This window comes from Neopelma chrysocephalum, unplaced genomic scaffold, assembly GCF_003984885.1.
Source record: "Neopelma chrysocephalum unplaced genomic scaffold, ASM398488v2 Primary Assembly neopelma1_75, whole genome shotgun sequence".
Lineage (NCBI taxonomy): Eukaryota > Metazoa > Chordata > Aves > Passeriformes > Pipridae > Neopelma > Neopelma chrysocephalum.
Window position 1 is genome coordinate 4,449,794 of NW_020897736.1, and position 12,679 is coordinate 4,462,472.

A 12,679-nucleotide genomic window follows, 5' to 3' on the forward strand; every position below is an offset into this window, starting at 1 on the left:
TTGATCTGCAAAGACTTCTCTTAAAAGCCATGTCTAAACCAGGTCCACCCTCTTTTAGAAAAGATGGCAACTGACATGTAGTTCTACTTATTTTGTACACCCAGAACTTAGGAAACAAATTACCTGTTTGCTGTGATGCATCAACCAACAAAACAATCTTTGATCTGTTCTCAGGACCTGATGAACTCGTCTCCTTCTGAGTGGCAACATTTTTCACTGGAGGACGTTTATTTTTTATGTGCATCTGTAACTGCTGTTGCTGTTTTAAAATATTAGCCACACAAAACAAAGTCATATGATTTGAGTTCATAGCTGTAATCAAACAAAGCAATTAGAAGTTCTAATGCCCTCTACAGAAGCCACATGTTTGAAGACAAGAGATTAAGGGAAATATTCATAAAACTACTTAATTTATTAACCTCTTTGCATTATTTACTACATGAACTGTTCATTATGATGTGAAAGTACCAAAAAAGGATAAAGAAAGAATGGGTATACATTCTCTGTTCTCTAATGAAGTAATTCTAAGCTCAGATTGCACTAGCAGAGAGGCAGTGGGAGTCTCCCATGTCATACTTACACACTTTATAAACTCACTAAGTATTTTACCACAAAACAGCTCTGTAGACAGTTTTTCTGCTCCCTGAATAACACCTTTTCTGCCTACCTTTCCCTTTATTTTTCTTCCACTACTGACATACCTGCTCTGGCTCAAATGACATACACGTTGCCTGTGCAAAGACACTTCCTTTATACCGTTCTACTTATCCTATTAAAAGCAGACTTACTTTTTGTATGGCTGGTCCCCTGTTACTGCTCCTGCTCCGCTGACTGGACAATGGGAAGACCTGGCCCGAGGGGTTGGGACGCTCAGTGCATTCTGCAGTAACTGTACTCACAGCACTTGCTGTTTGAAAGGGTGCAGGATAGGGGGCAGGGAAGGGGTGGTAGAAACCCATGACCTGAGCACATGGTGCTGGCATCAGCTGATAATAAGTATATTCTGTAGAAACAGGTGGCTGTGCAGATATTATAGGATAAGCAAGGTATGGTCCTGCAGGATTTGGGCTGGGTTGCTGCCATCTGATGTCACTGTTATACAGTGGAAACTGTCTGTAAAAAAACAAAAGGAAAGACAACTGCTCAGTAAGTTTTTCCCCCTCTGAAAGAAAACTCAGACCTTTACCACCTCTTTAAAAATTAAGTTCCTAAACTCAGCATATTTTAGTTACATGAAGAAAACTGGATACAGCTACACTCAGTACTGAGTCAGCTGCAGACTGTTTTGCCATGGCAGGACCCAAGTTGGACACTCAAAGCCTTGCTTCATGCAGCATCAGATGCAGGCATGGACCTCCTGACTGCCATGCAAGAAGCAAGAGCACAGCACGTGACTTTGGGAGGGATTTGCAGCAGACCTCTGTAGCCAGGAAAAAAGGGCAGCAAAGAATATGAATAGAGGCAAAAAAAACAGAAGGAAGAAAATAAGTAAAAGACCGGAGACAGAAATTTCATCTTCACCCATGAAGGGTCAGAAAATTAAATACTGTGAACAAAAAAAAGCTAATATACAGCCCACGGTCACTGACTCCCCTCAAGCCTAGCAAAAGTTTAAACTCACTTAAAAATAGATCATCCTCCATGAAGACCACAACCACTATTACCTGTTGGATTGATTTTCCTGTACAAATGGATAGCAAGTGATCAGGTAGCTGGGGATTGGAGTTGGTTCCATGCCATTAATTCCTCCACTGTCATTAGGAAGCGCCATTGGGATCATTAGTGTTTCTGGACCCTTCTTCTGAGGAATAAATGGTTCTACTTCAGCTGACAGCTTGACATTCTTAAGAGAATAGAAACAATGCCTTCATTAAATACAATCATAAATGCTTGTGAAAATTTAGATTCATGAAGTTGTACACTCAGTACCACAACCAGCAGGCAAAGGGATGACAAGGCTACAGGAGGTGGAAAACAGTTGGCAAGTGCTTCCTGCATCCTCCCAATCAATGCAGGGTGTAACACAGATCACCAACATTTAGCATTTGTGTTAACCTTTACAAGTGCAATACAAACACTAATTAATTTAAAAGGGACCGAAGTTCAGATCTTGCAGAGGATATACCAGTCTGAGCACAGAAAGAAATCAAATTAGCACTGTATGTGGAGCACAGTTGTGTAGGCTTTCAGAAGTGAAACCAACATATGGAAGATGTAGTAATGCCTGGCCTGCTCTACAAAGTTGACCGTGTTCCGAGGCAATTATAAAAAAAACTTTTCAGCACTAAACCACAGGTTTACTGCTAAAATAGATGGTGTATCACAGAAGAACCCCCCTACATTCCATCTGCATAATTTTAACATACTTTCAAGTTTTAAGATCATGATTAAAGTTTGCCACGAAGAAGGCTTTAAAGATTGCTTAGAAATAAGTTTTAAAAACTGTGTTTTCAAAGAAGAGTATCTCCCCCAATCCTGAAGGTATCCTCAGTTTAAGGTGGTTTTGCCCACACTTTTGGTTTTTGTATAGCTGCATCTCATACCTAAACAAAACCTACTCCATTCAATAAGACAACTGCAGACCCAAAGCACCCTTAAATTCTATATTCCACTAAAAGATTCAGGTGAAAATATTTTTTTTTTTTAACAAAGATTTCAGCTTAATTCTATTTGTCTGACTTTACTACCTCATGGAGTACCAAATCCAAAGAAGATTTCCTAAAGCAGATAAGGACTCCAGACAATTTTCCTTCTATCTAAGGAAGAATTCCAAAAGTAACATGTAACCTGAATGAGTACATGCTCTTATTTTACAAAAAGGAGAGCCTGAAGGTTCAATATGATGAGAACATCCTTGCTACTACCCAAGAACATCCACATGAGCAGAAGGAGTTAAATGGGAGCCCTGAAAATATCATGGCAAGTATTCCCACACCTACCACATACTTCTCAGTCCATATCCTTGTTCTGTGTCACATCCACAATCCAGAGACAGCCTTACATCCAACATCACAATCTCTAAGTCCCCAAAACTTATTCTTCTGAAATAATATCTCATATGGGTGGAACAGGTGGGAGGGGCAAGTCCAAAAAGGTTTTGAAAACACAGTTGTTCCAGTGAGTAAGAAAAGCTACTTTTACTTGATGAGTAAGTACTTTAATGGATCAGACTGAACTAGAAAAAGTGAGGTCAAGACCCGCTCATGCAAAGTACTGGATTTTTGTTTAGTTAGTCTGACACACTTACATATAGGAAATTTAATTACTGAGCAAGAGGTAGAATCATCATCAAGTAAATTACCAAACCCATGAGTTACACTGTAATTCAACAAATGAGTTGAAAATCAGCTGGTATTTAAGTACTTTGCTGTCATCTCCTACAAAGGGGAGAGGAAAAAACATTGTTGAGACAGTAAAAGCTCCTTAATTTTCATATAAGTATTATATGCACTATTAAATCATCATAACTACCAGTGACTGATGTATTCTGTTTTTATATTAGGGAATAATTTTCAATACATATTACTTATGATAGTAATATTAGAATTCCCTGAAAATTTCAAATGCTAATTCAAAAATTTTGCTCAATTAATTCTTTTTAACTCCAAATACGACGTTCAAACTAAGTAATTATGAAGCAGTCATTCTATAACAGCTTTTTGGATGACCTGTACAAGTGAAATCAAACTTTTCCTGCAAAAGGTGCTATTACAGACAGTGTCTGCCTCTTATTATCTTCACCCTTCCATCAACAAATTTGCTAATTCATACTTCTTTCTTGAGATTTTATGCAGTCTTAGCTCAATTTTCACCATTAGCCATTTCCTGTAAGCAGGAGTTCACCAAATAATTTCTATTTAAACATCACTCACTTCTTCCAAATACTGTGCACCTCACTAAGATGAGCTTTATAAACACAGGAGAAAACTTTCTAAGTGAAATATTGTTTAGGATAGGAGACCACTGTCTGCAGGACGTCCTCAAGTATTGAGATCCCTTCCAACAAAATGAATCTTTACTTTGATATGCTTATTTAGTAACAACAGTCATCTAAAGATAAAATTGTATTAAGAGATGTGAAATTCCAGTAGCAATCAAGAGGAAACCAAACATCTAAAAAAAAAAAAAAGATAAAAGTGGAATTAAGAGTGCCAGGAGACAATAACATGTCTTTGAAAGTGACAAGCAATACCGTTCTTGTCAGAAAAGTATTTATTAGTGACTGTTCTGAAAATGCTTATGGCTATAAAATGGAGATACATATGGAATATAATGCATGGAAGGATGCCCCATCCCTGGAAGTGTTCAAGACCAGGCTGGATAAGACTTTGAGCAACCTGGTGTAGTGGAAGGTGTCCCTGCCCATGGCAGAAGTTGGGAACTAGATGATCTTTAACGTCCCTCCCAGCACAAACCATTCTAGGATTCTATAAGCACAAACACAGAAGCATCACTACCTGCTGTGCAACAAGGTCTGCATTAGAGTGGAAAAAAAATCACCTTAATATTAATTAAATACATTTCTTTATCATTAGGTAGTAGGCAAACATTCCTTTCTTCTACAGTAACTCTTTTCCAACTCCCGGAGTTCCACTGAGAGGAAAAGCTGTGGGGCAGCTGCAGCAGCAGCACCGAACTTGAGCAACACAAGCCAAACGGCGGCTGCATCCAGAGCTTCCTCCCTGACCTCGGGCACATCCCGCAGCTGCCGCCTGACCCGCCCACCCCTCCGCAAACCTCCCCGGCATCCTCCTCAACGCAGCACGAGGGGAAAGGCTTTCTATTAAAAAAATAAAGGGCTTATCTACAGTGATCGCAGAATAAGTAGCAGAAATACCAGTGCTGAAACCCCTCCCCGAAATCGAAGATCTTTTTTCCGTGCTATTTCAGGCAAAAATATATTTGCTTGAGAACAGGCTCAGTTCTGGGCTGGCCTACAAAACGAGATGGCATAAACATTAAAGGAACACACCAAGGCTGTCTCGTCCACAGAACACTGAAGATAAAACTAGGATGAGTGCTTTATAAACATTGAAAACTTCCCAACTACTCCTAATCTGTTGGTCACTATCTGCCCACGACATGTCAGCTGAATTTTAGCCAAGATACTAAAAATAAACTCTAGTACTGGCTCAGAAAATAGTTTCAACATTCTATTTGTAATTCAGGTTGGGACAAAACTCCCTGTTTTAAAGATCTTTCCTGTCTGGTTGTCTGCTCTTTCCCTATATTATTTTGGGAGATTGATATGGAAATGCTAAAATCGTTCTTTATTGACAGGTCTCTTGCAAAATGGTCTCATGACAATGATTTTTGTGATATTGCACTCCATCATCACTCATTATTAGAATTATGAGAGAATTGTCTTTCACATCAAGTATTAAAAAAACAAGATGTAACTGATCAAAGCAGGAGCTTTGAGCAGGAGATGAATCCCATCCGCAAGGCCGCCAAGAATTTCTTGACAATTTGTGAGGATAATCCCTACCTTACTTTTACATCCAAGGTGGATTGGATAAAATTTGATTTATTTAAATCTTTCCAGTGAAAACAGTGATTGTCAGAGGGTTTTTTTATTTGTTTTCTAAATTTATTAGAAAAACCCACAACACAAAACACTCTTATCATGTAATTTGACAAGTTTAGGAAAATAATTTAAATTATTCTACTTGATTTTGTTAGGTTCAAACAACTCAGAGATGCCCAAACTAGAAAGACAACTTTAATGCTTCCTTTCCTCTTGCCCAGTCTCTCATAGAGGCAATGATTACTACTGCTGTGACAGAGCAATTGGGTGATGTATTTAATTACCCTTTTCTGTATACAGCTCATAACAAGTTTAGCTTACCAATAATGATAAAATAAGGATGCAGCAGATCCTGTAATCATAAACACATATGGGGTGCATTTGAAAGTTAATTTCTTTTTTCACTTACAGAACTTGGGGAGTGTCTGTTATTTAAAGGAATGAAAGCTGCATTTCAGTGTTTTATGTGCATCATACCTTAAACACTGGTTTTTTTGTGCAATTTAGTCTGCACCTACAGGTTTGCTTAGTTCATGGAGGTTGGGTTTTTTTAATCCTTTCAAGAAACTTGTTTCAGCAAAGAAAAGAATTTAGGCTAAACCTCTGTTTTTTTTAGATTTTGCATTTTTTTCTGTAGCAACTGAAAACTTAAAAAACCTTAGAACAAGTGTCTCAAAATCATATTGCAAGCATAATACCTGCAATTCTCAGCATAACTTATACATTTCATTAAACAACAAGGCCCCATTTCCACTTTGGGGTAGAAAACGGACAGCTCAAGTGTATTACCAACTAAACCAAATTAACATCACCGTATTGCTTCCTTATAGTATTTTACCAGTCTTTCAAAAATACTCCAACAGTTCTGTTTTACACAGGATGTGTCTTCAGAGGAGGGCAGTAAACTTAATGAAACTTAAAGCAAAAAGAGGAAACAAATGGACTAAGTCAGCTCAGCCTGTTAACCAAACCAAAACAAACAGAATTAACTCTGCAGGGTGATTGTCCCTGCAGTTCAGCACATTTCACAGATGGCCAGTGGTTTCAGTGGAAAAGTGAGGGAAACAGAAGAGCAATGCTAAGTAATTTGCCCAAAGTTATCCAAGCGGATTTTTTTAGGACTGTGGATTTCTCAGCTGGGAGGAAGGGTTGGTAAAGACAAGACAGCAAAGTAACTCCTCTATTTGATAAGATGCATTTTAGCCCTCCTGGCACCCACGGAGTTGTCAGAAAAACAGAAATAACATTCCCTTCACAGTGCAAGAAGAAAAAGCGAAACAAAAAAACCCCAAACAAACAAATTAAAAAAAAACAAAACAAAGAAATCTATTTAGTAGTAAGTAAAAGTGCTGCTAATTTGTCATTTCACTGGACAAGCGAAAGATATCTCCTACTGAAACTTCCTATGTCTTTTAATAGGTTGTCTCTGTGCTCCTTTGGGGAGATAGAGAAACAATAATGTCAAATAAACAGTGTGTTGGTGGTGGGTTTGACTTTTAAATACCATGCTGACAGGCCTAGGACTAAAACCAATGACAAATGACGCAAACTCCAGAATAAGAGACGAGATGCTTTTTGTTTCAGAAGGAAATAAAAAGTGCATAAAACAAAGTGCATATAAATATATACGAACACAACTTCTCAAAGATTTCACCCACACAGGACAAATGCAGTGACAAGTGACGTGAACAGCACCAGCAGGACTGACTGATCAGGCCACTGATTTGTAACCACACAGACAAGAAAGATTTGTCACACACTAAAGGATTTGGGGGAAGGCTCCTCACTTTCCCTAATCCTTACAACAGAGCACCTGTGATACAAGACAAGCTCTAATTGCTCCCACAGTACTGAGATTTATTTCAGCCTGTACCCTCTAAAAAAATTAGCACTTTGCCACTGGCATCAGTAAATGCAAGGTCAGACCTTAATATAAAGTAACATGCGATTTTGATCAGGCACTCTAAGAGCAAACAGTGAAAATACCGCAAGACCAAACTTGATTTTATTTTGGAGAGTAACTTTTTCATGTTTATTCAACCTTTCATATCACAAAGCTAAACAAAACCTTATTGAAACTGACCTTTGATAACCAACCCAATTCTAAATACAAATTTAAGTCATGCTGAAACATCAGATTTTCAATCAGCTGCCTATTAATGGAAACACACCCCTTCAAAAGAAACCAAGATTTAGACAGAAGTCTCTTTTGTAGATATCCCTAGTTTCAATTTACAAAACGTTTTGCAGTAGCTCATTACATATTTCAGTCCAACAATTACAAGTCTTTCAAGACAGCATATATACTGAAGAGCTCCTTTGTTTCCTATATAAAAGCTACTGTAGTCCTCAACAGCTGCAAAGACAGAGGATGACACAAGCAGGAACAGACTGGTAAACTTTGTCCTGTAGTTATAGCACTGTACGTTTAATCTTAGAAAAGTTGTTGTTCATTGTAGCTTAACGACATTCAGCATTTTCCATTAAATAGAATCTCTGTCATCTTGCTGTCTTGGAGAACACTTAGATATCAATCTTACCATTTACAGGGTAAGAAAAGAGACACAGATGCCACATCTCAGAGGGCTATAATAAAATCAGCTGGTTTACTGTCTCAAAGTCTGGAAACAAGAAGTCTCATCACAAATGTAAAATAAAAACAGGCTCAACCTTTCTTTTTTTCCAGAAAAACAATCCTGCTTTTGAGTTTTGGATTTCATAATTTAAAAGCCACGTTAGTAGTAAGGCAAGTCACAGTTCATCTATTTTAAGATAAACTTTACAAATATGGAAGTCATTGTTTCTATAATTAGTTGCTTCTAAGTGGCAGATACTCTGGGAATGGTAAATATGCAGTTGGACTGGAAACACCAGCAGCAGGCCATTTAACAAAGCACAAAATTTCATCCTCCCTATTTACATTTAACACAGTCATTTCAACACAGCACTTAAAGCAAATACACTATGAAGTGAGTCTTTCCCTTTTCCCTCAGCTCATAATAAGGGAATAATGCATAATTCTCTGCCCTTTCACAGAAAAAAGTACCATGATTAGAACATAAAGTTAAATATTTAACTGTTTTATCTATATATAGAAAACAAACAAGTGGTACAACATGACAAGTTGGCATGTTTAAACTCAAAGCCAGAATATTCCAGGAAAAAAAAGGGAGGAAAATAAAACTTAGTATTTACAGTTACAAAAGCTTGTCCAAAGATAAAAAAAGCTACCAACGTGATCTTCTTCACTTACTTTACAGCATTTAACAGTACATACAACCTTCTAAACCTATCCACGTGAAATGGTAATATTTGAATGCTTTGTAGACAATGTTTTAAAAGGATTAATCCAAACTATTTATGTAAATCAGTTTTCTGTCTCCACAAACTAGTCAATGACAAATACATTTGTGATCAAAAAGAAGATTTTCATGGAATCATATCAATAACATTTAAATTCACCAGAGAACACTCTAAAATAAGACCATACAAAACTCCCACAAAACCCAAACTTTCAAGGTTCAAGAGAAAGCAGCAGGTAAAACGTACAGAACAGGAAAACTGACATTTTCCAGCTTGCCTCAGTTGAAAACTGTGCCATGAGTAAGAAACACAAAAGGAAAGTGGACAGGATAAAGAGTACAAAACATTGATCCAGATCTACTTCTATGGCAACCATATTATCAAGCCACCTGTTGAACAGTCAGGAATAGCAGAGACAAGCAGGACAGGCTGTCTTTAAGCAATACTAAAACAAAACACAGGTCACGGATTTCTCAACTTCACCTGATTTCTCAACTGTACTAAAGGAACCAAACGTCTTAATCACAGGGCAAGACAAAAGTGTAACACAGAGAAAAATCAAAGCACAGCAGTACCTTTGAGAGAAGTTGTTTCTCTTTAGTTTTCTACCATATTCTGCTTAAACAGAAAGAGGGTTGTAGGTCATATGCCAAATTTTTTCTCTAGTAGGAAAATAACCTACATTTAACTGCTGAAACCCATATGCTTTTTAATGGGAACAGTTTCATTCTGGTGTAGACAGAAGTAAACTTCCACACCCACTACAAAAATCACAACAATTCCTATCATGAAACAAATTGGTTTTAAACAGCTTTCTTCTGTTTTCGTCTATGTCAGCTGCCAAAATATCACTGAGCATATTATAACAAATGAAGTCACACTAGAATTTAGGCAACGGCAACCTGAAGAGCACTCAACAAGCGATATTTTTTTGTCATTCAGGTGTCCAAACAGTCTTGTTACACGAAATCTCATACTGATTTACTAAGCCAACACCACAAAACTGTTTCTCCATCAAAATACCATTGAAATCCTAAGCTACCACACTACATCAGTCCTAGTAGCTTATACTCTGATTCCACAGGAGTTATTCCTATCAGCATGAACAGTTACCACACTGTGCCTGAGAGAGCATTCTGAGGGAAAGGGGAGGAGAGAATAAGTCCTGCTAACACACATCTGCATGCTTTAATATTCATTTATCAGATGTCATGCAATACAGGTGAAGAAAGAAGCCCAAATAAAGGAAAAAATGAAACAGCTCCCAAAACTGATGCAACCTTACCAAACGCTTACTCTGGTAAAGGAGATTACGTTCAATTCTTACAGCACAAAGGATTCAAACCCAAAGCATTTAGGGATCTCCTAATCAAGATGCTACTGTATAATGAGAAGACAAAAGCAACAAGATAGTTGAACCATATTAGAAACTCATCAGGTATTAATTATTTGTCTGCCTAGGAGCCTTACTCGTGGCTAAGGAACCAACAGGACCAGATATGCTGCAAACAGAGTAAACAAGAAGATGGTTCCTGCTTCAAAGAACTTCACTGCACCTCCAAGTCAAAAACCTGCCCTTAGTTAAGACAGTCACGGAGTCAATACTCTACACTGTAAATAACACAAGAACTCTCAGTTTTCATGAACTATTTTGAACAAATTCAAAGAGAATGGTTTGATAAAGGCACGTGCGTGAACCTCCAGTAGTGAAGAGCTCAAGCAACAAAGAATAAATATTTCACAAGTATACTACACCAGTAATTACAGATGAAACAAAGGGGTAAAAAAAAAAACAAACCACACCAAAATCCAACATTTTAAAGCAGAAAATACTGCAGATTGGACTAATGTAAATTTTACAGAATAAGATCAGTTTTTCTACATGAAGGCAAATAAAAAGCATAAAAAAATTGAATTTAAAATCATTACAACACCAGAAAGCCCAGTAAGAAAGCCACAGTGGGAGCCATACTGTTATAAGATGTACTGCTCACTAACTTCCTTAGACATATGTACAAAATGAAAAGCAATGTATCTTTACAGAGTACATTATTGGTCATTATCTACTTTGCTACAGGAGCCTGTGTTATTTTATTCCTTACCCCTACTATTAGAACCCCTGGAGATGCCAAAGCTGAAAACTAGAAAACAAAGAGCTGTAATTCATGAATTTTCAACACATTCTGCTGAAACAGAAGCTTAAAAATAACATCAGGCTGTTAGGGATGACATCATTCATTTCAGATACATCTTTTAGAACTACCTCCTGACCGTGAACTGTTACTGCACATACGTAACAAGCCATACAAACTCTTAAGGCCCAGCTTAGATTTCTTTATATCCCATATGGTCTTAAGAATAATTCAAACTGATTACCTCGGCAAAGCCAAGTTTAATACTTGGTGAGCTACACCCACCTCTCAACCCACTCAGCTACCAGGAGACCACCAGCTGTGCCCTATCACTGAAAACTTCAGCCCGAACCTGACATTTACAGCATTTCAGCAAGTGACACCTCACTTGCGTTGCAAAGTTCCCAAGAAACCTGTTTCTTCCTCAAGAAACCAAGTCTCTCCTAATGACCAGGCAGGTTTAGACTAAACGCCGCTAACTGCAGTCTGCTTGAAACAAAGCCCGAAAGGCCAGGAGGGAGAAGATCAAAACGGAGCTCTGAATTCCCTTAGCATTCCCAGGGGAGCCGCTCCCGGCTTCGCAGGTCCCCGGGACAGCCGGGCCGGGCGCGGCCTGAGCCTCCCTCCCGGGGAGGGGTCGGACACACGCCGAACTCCCTCTCCCAGCCGGGGGAACGCGCTGCCCGCCCCTCCCCAGGGCCGCTCCCGGGCGGGGCGGGTCCCCTCACGGCCGCTCCCGGGGCCCCCGCCCCGCAGGCCGCGCCCCGCCCTGCCCGGCCGTCCCTGCCCGCCGCTCGGTCCCCGCCGCCGGCCCGGCCGGGGCTGACACGGCCCGACACAGCCCGGGCCCGCTCCGCTCGCCGCCCTCCCCGCCGCCCCTCCCGCAGCAGTCGCTCGCGGTGCCCTCGCACCTTGTCCGCTTTGTCCATGGCTCCCGCGGCGCCGAGCGGCGGCTCTACTGCGGGCGGCGGAGGGCCCGGGCCGCCTCCCCCATGGCGCTGCAGCCCCGCCGCGTCCGCACACGCCCGGAGCGGCGCCGGCCCCGCTCGCGGTTATCACGGGAACCGGGACCGGCTACGCCACGGCCGGGGCGGGGCGGGCGGCGGGGAGGGCCCAGCTGGGACGGAAGCCGGGCGGGCCCAGCCCGGGAACGCCCTCGCTGTCCCCCGGGGCGGGCGCTCCCCGCCCGCGTTCGGGCCGCACGAAAACAAGCGAGGCCGTGGCTGGAACGTGACGGAAACCCGCGGGAAGGAGCGGGGGGAGCGCGTTGTGCCCCCGCCCGGCCCCCCCCCGTTCCCCGCGGAGCGTGAGGGCGGCAGGTGCGCGGCGGGCCCGGCTGCTCGGGGGCGGCGCCGGGGGAGTCTCGGGCGGCGGTGTCCTTGAAATTAACTGGAACATCGAAGGAAAAAAAAAAATCTGAGATTGATTTAGAGGCAGGAATCTAAAAATGTCGCAGCGGCGTCTGGAGCCGGGCTGTGAAGGGACCGTGTGTGCGGGACCGGGGCGCTGCCGGCGAAGGAGGGGGATCGTAAGACGTGGGGTTTGGCACAGCTTGTGTGACGTCCCTTTATTTTGCTGCCCTGGTTTTAGTGTGGTTAATTATGAGTAACACCAGCGAAATCCATGAGACCGCGTTCACCCAGAGACACTGGAGAACAGGAAACGAGTGTAGGAGCCGGTGCTGCGCAACAACACGATCCCGTGCGTGTGATCTGCA

General features: G+C 41.0%; 1 protein-coding gene across 2 annotated transcripts in view; it reads right to left on the reverse strand.

The window, feature by feature from the left end:
- The window catches only part of SECISBP2L (SECIS binding protein 2 like), a 29,376-nt gene extending 17,393 nt beyond the window's left edge, over positions 1 to 11,983 (reverse strand). The window contains exons 1-4 of one of the 2 annotated variants that reach the window (XM_027688729.1): positions 11,874 to 11,983; positions 1,665 to 1,843; positions 789 to 1,113; positions 124 to 259 (exon numbers count right to left, since the gene is read on the reverse strand). In XM_027688729.1, the coding sequence (XP_027544530.1) occupies positions 124 to 259; positions 789 to 1,113; positions 1,665 to 1,843; positions 11,874 to 11,891 (658 nt within the window). In that variant the 5' untranslated portion in view covers positions 11,892 to 11,983. Of the gene's footprint in view, positions 1 to 123; positions 260 to 788; positions 1,114 to 1,664; positions 1,844 to 11,247; positions 11,269 to 11,873 lie in introns of those variants that run through there. The other variant, XM_027688730.1, reaches the window with a different exon arrangement.
- Between the last annotated feature and the right edge of the window lie 696 nt (positions 11,984 to 12,679).